The sequence below is a fragment of the Helicoverpa armigera genome, chromosome 21, assembly GCF_030705265.1.
Source record: "Helicoverpa armigera isolate CAAS_96S chromosome 21, ASM3070526v1, whole genome shotgun sequence".
Classification (NCBI taxonomy): Eukaryota; Metazoa; Arthropoda; class Insecta; order Lepidoptera; family Noctuidae; genus Helicoverpa; species Helicoverpa armigera.
The window spans coordinates 7416311-7431452 of NC_087140.1; the positions used below are offsets into that span (position 1 = coordinate 7416311).

Here is a 15142-nt window from a genome sequence, read left to right on the forward strand (position 1 = left end):
ATCTACTGTGCATTGACCCACACTAAGAAAATTGTGTTCGTTATAGAAAAAACTACTGGGTTACTGGAACCACATTTTTTATTATGATAAGACTGCTGTATCTCGAATCTATCGCAATCGCGTGCTCACTTATCATCACTCAAGTTACGAAATGAGACAGTCTTCCATCACAGATCCATTGACATCAAGCTTTCAAAGGAAATAAAAGATATATCATCCCGTTAGACACCAAAAAGATAATTTATAATGTGCCCCACTGAGCGCGTGGTCGTCATAACATATTATAAATTAAAAAACACTTACCAAAACATATAAGGTTGTCACAACAAAGTCAAAATGTTAATGGAAACCGGACACTGTTGCAAGCTAAGTTAAAGTTTTTATTCATAATAACTGCATTAAAGTAGGAATCAAAAACACGTGCAACACAACCACCTCCGCTGGCGTCGTTCGTTGCACTTACTTCTGGGTTGCCATGGTGAAATCCCTAAATTAAAAAAGTTATGACGTCAACTCAAACGCTATTGACAGAATTTTGAAAATTATTCTTGTGTTATGTATTATTAAACTAATATTCAAACTTCATATTATAATATCAATAATTATATGGTTTTTACAGATATTCTTCTGTCCATAATCTCCACTAGGAATTATTGTGGTTCTTAATTTTTGTGTTCTAGCAATTTTCGTTTTTCAAGTGTCATGCATGAATATTTTCATGATTTTCTTTTTCAGTTCTGTCAGTTCCTAGTTTTCCAGTGCTTTGCTTTATGTTCTATTTTTAAATAGTATATGAATTAAAATTCGTATTTAGTTTATCAAATTTTTCTTTAACAGTTCCTTTGTTTTAATTACGTGAATAAAATTGAAGTAAACAGTAAATTAAATTCGACGTTAAAATGGTTAATTCTAGTTTAGCGTATGAAATTCTGCTTTATATCAATTCGTTTTACTTCGGACTATTCGCAACATGTGAACTGGGCACTCTCATCCTGAAGTCGGTTTTAATTATTGAGAAATATGAAGTAGAGAAAGATCCAACAAAAATAGGTCGAGATTATGGAGTACTCGTGGGCTTGTTCGTTATTGAAGCAGCCCGACTTATATTGGGGCGGAAAGGAAGTCTGAGTGAAAAAGGTAAGTGAAAGAAGTATTTTTAGGAAAAGCTGACTTGAGAAAACCAAATTAATTATAGGTACTTACTCTAATAATTGACTTTTTCAGATTTACCAGTAATATTCTCAGTGCTGCTGACGGTGCCATCAATATTGGGTGTTTTATACCTTCTGATCTTTCAAGTTGTGGTCTTGAGAATAGAGTACATCTGGTGTACCCTAATGTTATGCATACAGACCCTAGAGTTCATATTTGCGTCCATGTTCATAGTGTCTCTCTGCAGAGGACCTTCCTATGACTAAAAAAAGTCATGTTCCTTTTTCAAGGAGCAGAGTGCCTTTAGCACTAATTTTAGGCCAGTGTTATTGAAAACATTTTTTAAGAAAAGTATTTACCTAAAGAGGTGTGTAAGCACATTTATACAGTTTACCTACAGTTATCCTAACTGCCTTTCAGTGACAAATAATTTTTAAGAAGCAATTTAATATTCTTACCAAATAAGACCAAAGATTTGATTAAAAAAATGGAATAAGATCTCATCTCTCATCATTCACTCTACATTTGCAATTCATATGCAATAAGCATGTGCCAGAAATATAGGCCAAATTAGTAAATTTATCTTAAGTAAAATGTTAAACCATATAAAAGAGAATTAAAGTAATTTGTATGCTGATGCAGGCCAAGCGTAAAATGGCTGTAATAGAGTGATGCCATGCAATATATTTTCTGAATATCACGAGTAAGCCTAAGAATGATGACTGGCTATTTACCTAAATATGTATATTAAAATTGCTTTTGTGTTGTATTTTAGCCATTGCTATTATCCTATTATTTAGTATGTAAAACTAATTTAGGGAAACCTTTTGAATAATGTTACTAACAACTTTTAAAAGTATAATTTATTTATTTACATTTTGTGTGACGCAGTAGTCTTAGGATTCTGATTGAGATCACTCACAAGCAAGATAAAATAGACACTGTTTGGAAAGTTTTTTGATTATGCACTATTTTTGGAAAAGATAATTGTGATGCACAAAACAATAATGCAGTGTTATGCACAAAACATTTTAAATAACATAAAATTGTTCAACTTCTGTTACACATACTTAATGAGAAAAATAAATTATTTTATTACTTATATTACAAGACTGTGGTAATATTTACAAACTCCACTTAAATTGTAATGGCAATGATTACCTGATATAGAGAAAAAGTATTTTAATCTGTTAACTATTTTAATATTTGAATACTAGTCAATAAATAAGTATTACATAAAATGAAATAAGCATTATAAATTAATAATTACTAGTCATTCATCAATACAATTTTTAAAAATCTACATACATACTTATTGTGTTAAACTTTTTATGCAGTCATACATTTTAACATGTTTTTCAGAATAAATATTTGAATTGTAAAATAATAAACATAATATTGTAATATTAAGATACTATGAAAGCCTTCCCCATTGTTGTTTATATCCATCCGCTAAACGTAACTATAAGTGATAAAGTGGCCTTTATTTAGATATTTATACAGAATAGTTACTATCAAATCTTCCATTGTTCAGTAGATAAATTACACCAAAGTTTTACATTAATGTGTGTGATTATTATTATTTACAAATAAATGTACTTAGTAAGAGGTCTTTATAAAATTTGTAAACCTTAAAATAGTGTTTCAATATATTAAAAATATTATTCAAAGCTCTATAAGCATTCTAGTCCAATTTTTAAAACAAAATACAAAAAAATGCTAACATTATATACCTATTTCAATACATTATAGAGTAATAATTTTATAAACACTTATTTATCTAATTATGGGAATAAATATTTATGCAATGTATTCATAGTCTTTATTTATTTATGAGATCATAGCTTCAAGGAGATACTTCACTACATAGTATAAAACAAAGTCGCTTTTTCTGTCCCTATGTCCCTTTGTACGCTTAAATCTTCAAAACTACGCAACCGATTTTCATGCAGTTTTTTTATCAGATAAAGTGTTTCAAGAGGAAGGTTTATATGTACAATAACATACATCAAATAGTGGGGAAATACTGTTACGCCGTGCGAAGCCGGACCGGTTCGCTAGTATTTCATAATAAATAAACTAACAGAGATTACAAGCTAAAGATGCTTAAGTGATCTCATCTTGCTTCTGATACTCAGCTTGCAAGTACAAAGGCATCCTACCTTTTGCCATTTTATCTCTTTTATGCACTCTCAATTCATGCCTCATTAAAGCTTTCCTAGTGCCATACTTATTGCCACACATCCTACAACCAAACTCCTTCAGTCCAGCGTGATCGGCTTTAAAATGTATATCCATATCTCTTTTTGTATAAAAACCTCTTCCGCATTCAACACATTTGAATGGTCTCTCCTTCTTGTGAATCAGAAGATGTCTGTTCAAATTACTTCGGGTGAGAAAACGTAACTCACATTTATCACAAGAAAACGGTTTGTGGCCAGAGTGTGTTCTCATGTGTATTTTAAGTGATTCCATAAATCTGCCTCTGTAAGGACATATCTGGCATTGGAACGGTAGATCATAGCTGTGCAGCTGCAGATGCCTCACTAGATTGTCCTTGCGGTAAAGCTTACCACAGATGTCACAGACTAGATGTGATGCAGACTTGTGTCGAGCCAAATGTTTCTGGTATAGCTGAGCAGTTAGTAATCTGTGGCACATAGGGCATTGGATACGAATGTTCTTGTGAGACTTTGATTTCTTGTGATTTATTAATTCGTCAAATGTTTTGAAGTACAGCTGGCATAACTTACAGCAATATGATTGCTGTGTTACTTCATCAGTGTTACAATCGCTATGGTCGTCATCAGGCAATGTGTCTAATTTTTCTGCTGAATCCTGGCTAGATGTTTGTTGTAGCACTTTCTGCGTTTCCTGGGCTAATTTTCGGAATGCTACTGCTTTCTCAAGAAAAGCATAACACGCCGTGCATAAATATTTGGAATAGTCATCATTTTCATTGATGTGTATGCCACAAAATGAAAGAATAGTTTCTTTGATGTTGAAAGGGCTTTTTGGATCAAAAATCAATTGGTTACCATCTTTCAGGCATATTCTACACTTGTTATTACATACATTAATCGTACTTAAGTTAGTAGCCTGGAAATTCGTATTTTGATTAAGCAATTGTCTTTGTTTCTTAAGACGTGCCTTTTTGAGAAATTGCAGCATAAAATATGAGCCAGACATTTATTTTGTTTTGATTTCAAACAACAAAAATAAACACTGCAGCGGATTCCTACATATTGACATTGACAGATACCGATTGCTGTCAAAAATGAGGAGAGCAGAGAGCAGCATTTGGACATAAGCCCATAGATGTACCTAATATACTAAACAAGATTGCGCACTATCAAAATATATATTTACGAAAATGAACTCTATTCCAACGCAATAAGGTACTAAATTGGTTGCATAATACACAGGCAAATCCGAGCCGAGAGAAATAGTTAGAACGGAGGCCGTGTGTCTCGTTCTAACACCTTGCCAGCATAAAAAAATATTATGATCAACAGTTTTGTCTTCCCAAAAAAACAATTGAATCACTTATATTTTTACCTTATTTTAACAATTGTTAGTCAAGTAATAACAATCGCATTAATTTATTCGAATTCATTCTTAAAACATAAACAACATAAATATTATCTTTGCTTTTTTTATTTTCTAGCGGTAAGTTACCGCTAGAAAATAAAAAAAGCAAAGCAAGCTAGAAAATAAAAAATATAAACAAAATTTTAAACGCTGATTACGCGCCAAGAATGTTCAGGGTTACCGCCGGTAACCGCCGGTAACCCTGAACATTCTTGGCGCGTAATCAGCGTTTAAAATTTTGTTTATATTTTTGTGTATTAAATCAATTTGAACTATTAAAATGGTGAAAAAGTGTTGCGTTTATACTTGGAAAAGTGAATCCTATGGTGATTGCAATACATTGTTCCACAGGTTAGCTAATAATAACATTTTCGTAAATCAAACAACTAGGGTGCTCATGAATTATTGTAATGAGACAAAATATGTGTGATGGATTCTAAAACTGTTGTACTATTGTTAGCTCATGAATAAAGGCTAAAAAATGGCTGAGCAGTCTATATGTGAAGCAAAAAAACAAAAAATCAGTCTTCACTTCGAATCTTACTGCTTTGACACTGCTAATTCCTGCTAATTATTAAAAGCTTATATTAGTATCTTAAGGTAACAAACTGCGTAAGTTAAAACTTCAATACCAATCTGTGTTTAATAATCTTAGCAAATTCGGATTTGTCTCGCATAGCTTAATCTCATAGACACCCTATTAGAAAGGGACAGATGTCCTCCATACTAACTGTTTCACTCAACTAGTTTTTGGGTATAAGTGCGCAGTCCTGTTTACTATATTATGTCTATGCATAAGCCCAAAGGCACCAAAGATAAAATAATAATGTGTATTAAAATAACATCAAATAAAATAATAGAAATAAAGTAATGTCTGATACCATTGTCATCCTCAAGGGTACAGCAGCGTGCAAACTAGACAGGCTCTCTACAGTCGGAAAGTGAGGTTTAGATTCTATTTTAGACCTCACTAATTTGACTCTAGAAGGGTATGAAAGCAGTAAAATGAAATGAAAATCATCAGTTTCATTTTATATTCGAGGTCAATCTGAATGAGTGAAAAAATTTCACTTACACAATAAAAATTAAGGTACAATAACTGAGAACAACATAATACAAAAATTAATCACCCTCTTCACTTCTATTTTGGGCCTCTAAATAAGCAGGCATTCTGCCAAACAGTAGTTTTTCCCTCTTATGCACATGCCTCTGATGTTTCATCATAGCATTTCTGTACCCAAATGCTTTCCCACAAATATTGCAAACATGATTCTTAATGCCCAAGTGGTCAGCTTCATAATGCCTTTGCAGCAACAATTTTGTGTGAAAAGCTCTCTTGCAAGCTTCACATTGAAGTTGTGGCTCTTTGTGCTTCAATGCATGACTATTCAAGTTACTTTTGAATAGGAACCTAGCTGGACATTCTGTACACATGTACCGATAGTCCCCTGTGTGAGTTCTCATATGAGTTTTAAGTAGCTCTGAATATCTTCCTCGATATGGACAAAATTGACATTTGTATGGGAACTCGTTTCCATGCCTTAAGCTATGGTTGTGGTAAGCGCACCGCAGTCTGAATGACTTACCACAAACATCACACACATACTTTTTATGATCTGGGTCATGCATAGTCATGTGTTCCTTGTAATAGGAGCGGTTTATGACCTTGTTGCAAACACTGCAAGTCACTTTGGGTGCATATTTTATTTTTGTTTTAATTTTTTCAGGTTTCACTTGATTAACCTCTTCATTGTCCCACTTTTCGGGCTGTTTCGTATCATAGGGTAAGCTGCTGTCGCTGAATTCTTGATTATCTTGGTCATATGTTTGTTCATCCAAAGATTCTTCCTTGACTGGTTGTTTTAGAATTTCCTCAGATTCTCTGGCAACTTTTCGAAATAATATGGCTCCTTTAATGAACTCGTGGCATATATCACACAAATACGTTGGATGCCCTTCATTTTCAGTCACTGTTATATTGGCGACAGCAGCTAGTGCCTCAACAATTGATTCCGTATCTTCGCTCCCGAAAATCGGCATACAACCTTCTTGCAAGCACACGCGGCATTTTGTGATGATGCCTTCTTTTGATTTTAAGAGTTTATTCTTATTTCGTTGTACATTTTTATAATAATTGAAAGCATTTAATTTCGACTTACTTTTAGATTTTTTCATTAAATAGTATAATGTCAACATGATTAAATTGTTGTTTTATTAAAGCATGCTTAAAATTCTGTGCGAATTTATACTTTACTATTACACAATTTACACAGACCAACGAAGTATTTAGTTATAATAACAAACAGCTTCTTTCCACTTTCAATATTTACAATAATAAACTTGTGACAGCAAACCGGGCAGATCGAATCGACAGTGACAAGCTCGATGACAGTGACTTATCTCGATGACAGTGACACATGCTTGGTTGACAGCGCGCGCTCGCCTCGTTTTTAAAAAAAAAATTTGAATGGCATGGCCTTCTAGCCTTTGTGCCAAATCTTCATTTTGATATATTTTTGCTCAAATAGGGCGAGATTAGCCAACTGCACAGGCGTACTCACTGTTCTTTCACTCTCGACGGCAACTTCCAGCAGGCTGCTTTATTATAGTTTCTAACTAAAACCCGCCAAGCGATTTGGCCCGATCCGAGAATCGAACCCGAGACGTCGTGCTCAGCAGCCGCGCTTGCGACAGCTAGACCGAGGCAGCACCACAAAACCATATAATGGTACAATATGGAGTATATCTGGCTTTATACAGGAGTTTCGCCAAAAATAAAAAAGCAATTTGAAATAAAAAGTTTTGACTTTACTTTGAACAAAGTTTAATTCTTCTTCTTCTTCAATTTAAGAGCCCAGCTCTTGTCCGTGCAGCTCCTTCCATTTACGCCTATCTAGCGCCAACTACTGAACTTCCTTATACGTCACAACATTCACCTTCTCTTTAATTTGCTTGATGTAGCTATACCTTGGACGACCTCTTCCAGTCTTTCCTTCGACTTTCCCTTCCACGATGTTTTTGATAAAATCGTCGTGACGTATAAGGTGTCCTATCATTTTTCTTCTCCTGTTCCCTATATTATGCAATATTTGTCTTTTACTTCCTATTCTATTTAATAGTATTTAATACTTCTTCATTGGTAATTCTTTCTGTCCAAGTAATTCTCTCCATCCTCCTCCAGCACCACATCTCAATCTTAAAACCCTCTCAAGTCTGCTTATATCCTCTCATATATCTGCATATATACAATGCAATTCTCCAGATGTATGTCCTCACAAAATTCTTGCGAATCTTTCAAACAAAAATGTTCAACAAAATATTTTTTGTTGTAAAAGGCTTGTTTGGCCTTTACTATTCGGCATCTGATATCAGATAAAGTTTAATTAGTCTGAGTCAAATTCATGGTTAATTCAGTAATAGTAAAATAATTAATCTTATTCCTTATGTATCACATAATTTATGAGTTAATGGGAATTGGATTGTATCAAAGTCAAAATTATACCATTATAATTTCTCTTTTATTCATAAACTATCCTCCAATTTCTTAACTTCAGCCTCTAAGTAAGCAGGTGTCCTTCCGTTCATTTTCTTTTCTCTTTTATGAACATCAAGCTGATGTCGCATCATAGCCTTTCTATAGCCAAAAGCTTTGCCACAAACATTGCAAATATGATTCTTGATCCCTAAATGATCTGCTTCAAAATGTCTTTCTAGAACAAGTTTAGAATGGAACCCTTTCAGGCAGGTATCACATTTGTATGTTGGCTCTCTATGCTTCAAAGCATGTTTGTTCAGATTGCTCTTGGTTAAAAATCTAGCAGGACATTCAGTACACATGTACCTATAATCTCCTGTATGTGTACGCATATGAGTCTTCAAAAGACCTGAATGCCGTCCCCTATATGGACATAGATTACACTTGTAGGGAAATTCAAAACTATGGGTAAAGTAATGTGTTCTATATGAGCATCTTTGGCGAAATGACTTCCCACAGATGTCACAAACATATCTTGCTTCAGAGTGATCATGGAGAGCAAAATGTTCTTTGTAGTACGCTTTAGTTATTATCTTGAAGCATATTCTACACTGCACCTTGGTAACCTTCTTTCGACCACTTGGTGCATTTGTGTCATTGCATAATAGATCATTTTCGCTCTCTACAGATGAGAAAAAGTTTTGCAACAATGTTGCTGAGGGATTCTCTGGCTTATATGATTCAGTCCCATCATTTTCTGACTCCCTAGATTTATTGGAGCACTTTCTAATTTTTATTGAAGTTGTTCTCAAAATCTCATCAGAATCTTTTGCAGTTTTTCTGAACAGTATTGCTGAATCAAGTAGTTTGAGACAAGAATCGCAAATTAACTTCGGATATTCGTCGTCTCTGCTTATTACAATATCGCCGAAAGTACAAATATCTACCGAGAGGTCAATTTCCTCGTTACAAATAGGGATTGTGCCTTTTTTAAGACAAATCCTGCATCTGCTATCGCTCGTATGCTGTTCAACAGTAACAGTAGAAGGGAATTCAGGGTCTTCCTCCAAGTTCATCATAAATCTATCGTGTGTCGCTTTTTTGAATATTTTCATTATGTGATATGTCGAAACCATTTCGGTAATTACTTAATCAAATGATACCTAGGTACTACGATTATATCGTAAATTCACACAAATTTATTTGATTTCTGACTCAATATTAATTTATAGGTGTTTTTATTATTTGTTTTGGAAATTACGGAACTGGATGCCGTTGGTTTATTTTATTGACAGTGACATTACTGATAGTTATGATATTGACAAGCTGCAAAATGCCATAAATTATAACGATGTTTGGTTCCCAGTTCCCAATAATCTACCATCGAGATAATGACGTAATTCCTCTCTGCTAGTAGAGTACAATGTCTTTGGTATGGATGTTCTTGTCAGTGGCGGCCCTAGGGGTGTGCGAACTGTGCCATCGCACAGGGCCTCGCGCTTGGAGGGGCCTCGCGCTACAACCCACACTAATATAAAAAAATATAATTAAAAAATATATATCTGGTCCAAGAAAAACATTACAATTGACCTTAAACTAACAATTTAAAAAAAAAATCGCGCCTATACGCTCGCGGCTGTTCACTTGACAGTGCCTTTCCTTCTAACTCGATTAGAGTAGGTACTTTTATGTCCCAAAACTCAAAAATTTTCGCGCTCGCTACGCTCGCGACTTCACCTTGCACTGTTGTTTATTATACAAGTTTAGGTGCTTTAGTAACCCAAAGCTCAAATTTTTTTTCGCTCGCTACGCTCGCGGGTCCTTTACTTTCCGCTTATTTTATTTCTTTCATCCTTTTTTAGCCGAACCTAGAAGGTAGCGCCGCTTTTAAGTCCTTTTATTAACAAGAAAATAACTCCTAGTTTCCGTATGAACTTTCTTATTTACGACGTTCGAACGACTCAAGTCACAATCTTTCAATACATAGGGGGCGCTTGGGTCCTGATTGCACCCGGGCGCTACATGAGCTAGAGACGGCCCTGAATCAGTTTTACGAAGAGCTGAATGTTATCTCGGTGCTGAAATATATATTAGAAAACAATTTGACTGCAATTTATCCCACTACCGAAATAGTCTTGAGAATTCGAATAATAAAAGAATAATATCGAAAAAGCAGCTTTTCGAGGCTTAAAATTATTAAAACATAAAACAACACAAGATCGACTTTCAGCCCTTGCTATTCTTTCGATCGAAAATGACGATGCTCATTCATTTGATTATTCTGCTTTAATTAAAGATTTTAGTCTTAAGAAAAGTCGCAAGCATCAGATCATTTTAATATTTGTTAATTTTGTGATTCTTTAAATATAAACTGTAGTCTATACATAAAAAATAAAATTTTATTAATTTGTTTAACTTGAGCATTTCTCCTCAAACATGATGATTAGCTAATCAAAACACCAGCTTACTCTCACAACACATACTTTTTACGTAGGTATAAAAAAGGGCCTCGCATAGGCTTGCCGCACGTAGCCTCGCAATGGCTAGGGCCGCCGCTGGTTCTTGTCTATTGTTAGAATACATGTCAATGGTAATGGTATATAATGGCGGACAATTGTCAATCGTGGCGTGCAATCGGGGAGTTGTCAGTTTTTTGCGCACACTTTAAAGGAATCGTGGCGTAGCGTGGCCTACGGTGTTTACAAATTCGGCCATTGTTTAGTTCTTCACCAGCCGCTAATCAGGATAGTACCCTTTTGTGTTGCGTGTTACAACTAAAATTTTCAATCGTACAAAATGTCAATAACGTGGACCAATGAAGAAACTTTTGAGTTTATTGATTTATATCGATCTGAGCCCGCACTTTGGGACCCAAATAATGCACTGCACAAGGATAAGAGCAAGGTATGTTTATACTATTTTTATGTTAATAGAAATTATGTATACCTACTACCTATCTATCTATACTTATATACTAATATTATAAAGAAGAACTTATATGGCCTTACTACAAAAACTTTAAACCCTGTTTTACACTTGTCTAAAAAAATTTTGGCTGCAAAATGAACCATATGTCAACGTCATAATTTGTCATTTTTTTAGACGAGGCATAAACTGACGTTTAAAAGTTTTTGTGGTAAGACGGATATTGTTTGTTGGAATTGAATAGGCTCAGAAACGAATGTAGGTACCTACCGATTTGAAAAATTCTTTTAGCATTAGAATCCTTCATTATCCCTAATGAAAATAGGCAATAAAACAGCCTCGTCTGAAAATAATCCAAACTAATACCTACTAGGTATAAATGTGAAAATTACTCTGTCTGTATTTCTGACTTTTCTTCACGCCTAAACTACTGAACCGATTTGTGTGAAATTTGGTACAGACATAGTCTGGAACTTGAGAAAGGACATAGGGTAGTTTTTATTAAGTTACAACAAAATAAAAAAAATAATTTATTCTGGACGTATAGCGCCATCTATTGGTCAAACCAAAAATCTGCCGGAAGTCACTATTACACGCGAAGGAAGTCGTGGTCAAAAGCTGGTATGTAATATTGTGGGTACGATGTTTTCAGGTGAATGATGCATGGAATCGCATTGCGGACTCCCTGCAAATTCCTGTTTCAGAACTAAAAAAAAAGAAAGAGACATTGATGGCAGCATTTCGGTTGCATTTCAAAAAGAAACAAGATTCGATCCGATCAAGTGTGGGAGAAGAAGAAATTTATGAGCCAATTTGGATTTTTTATGATGCTATGGAGGCATTTTTGAAAGAAAAATATGAATGCAAAAGTATGATATTGACAGATGAACAAAGGGTAAGTAAAACAATTAGTTTCCAATATTTATTATTAAATAGTAAGTACATATTTAAATTAAGAGTCCCATCGCATATTTTATACCACAAATTGCTTTGATTTAAAATATTCCCTTGGCTTCCTATGTCAGCAAACAAAAAACAGTAATCGCTATCTACAAGGGCTAATAAAACGATGCTGAAACTTCCTTTGTAATTAAAATATTCTGATCCGGCATGAGCTGGTGCTAATATGGTAATATGCTTTCCATCTATCGCGCCAAGGCAATGGGTAAAACTGAATCCTTCCGTTTTGGTCAGCCATTCTTCAGGACTTTAGGGAATCTGATATTTTTTCTTTTTTTCAGGCAGTCATTATAGAACAGACAGAAGAAGAAACAAAGGACACGAATAAAAAGATGAGACCTGTACGGAGGAGAATTTCAGTTAAGCCACCTGAGTTAGAAAAAGCAGATAAGGAAATGGCAAAGGCTTTCAATATGTTAAGCCAGGCTATTCTCAATAAAGGCCAACAAAATAAAATAGAGGACGAATGCGACTTGTATGGGAGGCTTGTTGCTAACAAACTCAGAAAATTTTCAGATGATGAGAGACAAGAAATAATGTACGAAATTGATGGATTACTATTAAAAAGGCGTCGCAATTGTACGGCGGAGTGGTAGCCATTGAACCACCAAGTTTGAAGATCTCTAGCGCGCTCGTTGTTACAGTCTAAGAAAATATTTTTAACTGTCAAATTGTGCTTAAAAAGTGGAAAATATTTGCTGTATAAAGTTTTTTTTACACAAGAGAAATGGTCCATAGCGTACTCCTACGGGTACACAAAGAACCGGGGGGTGGTAGTAAATGAACCATGTGTGGTATATAGACAATGAATCACGGTAGGTAATATAAAAAAAAAAACCGTAGTTGATTGTTTTAAATGAAAAATAAATAAAGAATTTATAAGTTTCCATAGTTATTAAGTTTCGGATTATATAAAAACCAATAAATCTGCCCTGAAACTGTTTTTTTTAAATAATTATTCTAAACTTCTTAAAAGTTACGCAAAAACTCTATCCGGTAAAAAAGAAAAAACATTTTTTACTTGCTTATTTATATTAATAAAAACGCTCATAGCATTATTCCCCGCTATTCATCTGACGCAGTTGTACCTTTCGCGTCGAGAAGGGAGGAATTGAGGTTCGAGAAATTAAGCCCCCAGTACATAATGGCCCATGCGTGGCCAATACATGCCATCACCAATTTGTACACGGGGTATTGGTGTATGTTGGCGGACAATTGTTAATGTTGGCGTGCAATCGGGGAGTTGTCGGTTTTTTGGGCACACATCAAAGGAATCGTGGCCCAACGTGGCCTGTGGTGTTTACACAATGGTCGAATGTTTAGTTCTTTACCGGCCGCTGAGGATAGTTGGATAGTGCACATTTGTGTAAAAATAAATATAGTAGTTTAGTATAGTAGTGTAGGATATACAAATAAACAGTCCCAGCCGTAATTACCTCGATGTCCATCGCAATTGGTTTGCCAGGCAGCAATGAGCCAATTGCCAATGTGTAAACACCATTTGATCGTGGCCTACGATTGTGCATTGCAAAGCGTGGCCCATCACAGGCCATTGTGTACTGGGGACTTAACTAACTACATGTCTACATACCAAATCAGTCCAGCCCCTTTTTACATGAAAGAATAACAAACGTAGGTACATCCGTAATCCATACATTCTCACAAAATTACATTTATAATATGAGTAGGATTTAGCAAAATAAATATATCCCACTACTAATATTACATACCTCAGCACTAAAATCTCAGTATTGAAACTACTCATCAAGAGTTCAATGTGAAATCTGGGTTGGTAGAGCCGGCTGTGTGCGTTCGCGCAGCGGAATGTTGTTGAATTTAAAGATTTTAATTATGCAGATAATTAGTGTAAGACGTCCTATAATTGTGTATGGTAAATAAAAATTTGTGTATGCAGCCATTGTGGAGAAATTCACCAAAAACAGATTCCGCTGGGCGAACGTTGGCAAACGTTGTCCTGGCGGAACTTTTTTTAATCCATAGACTTTAGAAGAAAAGAGATGTGTCCGAAAATTAGTGTGTATTTGTGTATAATTGATTATGTATGAATGAAATCAGTGCATGCATAAACTTCGGAGAAATTCAAGTTTCCGCTACGCGAACGTTTGGCCATTAGCTAGTTTTCATATAAAGCGCTTACATAGAGAGCTGTAGATTTTTACGTTGTTGAATTTGTTTATATTTGTTTAAAAACAGATTTAGAAAAGTCGTAGGGTTTAAAAGATAAAATATAAACGTAAAATACACTTATTAGGTCTTAGTTCTTAAAGTATGCAGTTTGGGGTCTAGATTTTCACGTTTACACAAACCTTGTAAGTGTCTCCAACATGTTGCCAAGTATCAATGATATTCCGTTAGTAATTAAAAAGTTATAGGATATTTTACCATGAACAGATCACTGTTTACAAAGCAGTCGAATATCACGACGTTCTAAAGGAATTGCATGGTAAAATGTATGCCAATAATTAGTTTAATCATTCAACTATTCACTTGCAAAATTTCATGTCATTAAATTCAGTAATTAAAGAAAGACAATTATAATACTGACGGAGCATCGAAACCCTACATAATCCGACCAAGTTCGGATAGGTAGCAGCCGTGCCATATGTCTAAGAACGTTCTTAACTTGGAAGATTAGTATATTTATTAATATGGTACAGTTGCGTACACAAGCGTTAGGAAAAAATAAAACAATTGCATTTCTTGAATGAAAAATATTTTTTAATAATAACGCCACTATCTACGACATTTTAGTTAAAATACGTAACGTTTATTAACGTTATTTTTAATCACGTAGTTAAGTAATTTATGTAAGTAATAATAATAAAAATATTTTTGTACACTCATATTTAAATAGAGAAGTACTTGTTAATTGAAGATTTATTTTTATCGTAGATAGTGGCATTATTATTAAAAAAATGTTTATCAATCAAGACATACAATTGTTTTACTTTTTCCTAACGCTTGTGTACGCAACTGTACCATATTAATAAAATACTAACCTTCCAAGTTAAGAACGTT

General features: G+C 34.4%; 5 protein-coding genes across 6 annotated transcripts in view; 2 read left to right on the forward strand and 3 right to left on the reverse strand.

Annotated features, from left to right (window-relative positions):
• Window positions 1-472, reverse strand: part of Ent2 (Equilibrative nucleoside transporter 2) — a 35317-nt gene extending 34845 nt beyond the window's left edge. For both annotated transcript variants that reach the window (XM_064040044.1, XM_064040043.1), the window contains exon 1: window positions 304-472. The gene's annotated coding sequence lies outside the window, so the exon portion shown is untranslated. The remainder of the gene's footprint in view (window positions 1-303) is intronic.
• A 247-nt stretch (window positions 473-719) lies between these two features.
• On the forward strand, window positions 720-2814 carry LOC110373601 (uncharacterized). The gene is made up of 2 exons (XM_021330916.3): window positions 720-1137; window positions 1225-2814. The coding sequence occupies exons 1-2, from the start codon at window positions 900-902 to the stop codon at window positions 1416-1418; spliced, it is 432 nt and encodes a 143-aa protein (XP_021186591.1). The 5' UTR covers window positions 720-899; the 3' UTR covers window positions 1419-2814.
• A 3000-nt stretch (window positions 2815-5814) lies between these two features.
• On the reverse strand, window positions 5815-7069 carry LOC110373555 (zinc finger protein 583). Its single transcript, XM_021330858.3, has one exon. It carries the CDS (start codon window positions 6937-6939, stop codon window positions 5866-5868), a length of 1074 nt encoding a protein of 357 aa, XP_021186533.3. The 5' UTR covers window positions 6940-7069; the 3' UTR covers window positions 5815-5865.
• A 511-nt stretch (window positions 7070-7580) lies between these two features.
• On the reverse strand, window positions 7581-9527 carry LOC110373553 (zinc finger protein 160). Its single transcript, XM_021330855.3, has one exon. It carries the CDS (start codon window positions 9352-9354, stop codon window positions 8266-8268), a length of 1089 nt encoding a protein of 362 aa, XP_021186530.3. The 5' UTR covers window positions 9355-9527; the 3' UTR covers window positions 7581-8265.
• A 1273-nt stretch (window positions 9528-10800) lies between these two features.
• On the forward strand, window positions 10801-12820 carry LOC110373556 (uncharacterized). The gene is made up of 3 exons (XM_021330859.3): window positions 10801-11122; window positions 11796-12038; window positions 12385-12820. Exons 1-3 carry the CDS (start codon window positions 11015-11017, stop codon window positions 12697-12699), a joined length of 666 nt encoding a protein of 221 aa, XP_021186534.3. The 5' UTR covers window positions 10801-11014; the 3' UTR covers window positions 12700-12820.
• The last annotated feature ends 2322 nt before the right edge of the window (window positions 12821-15142 follow it).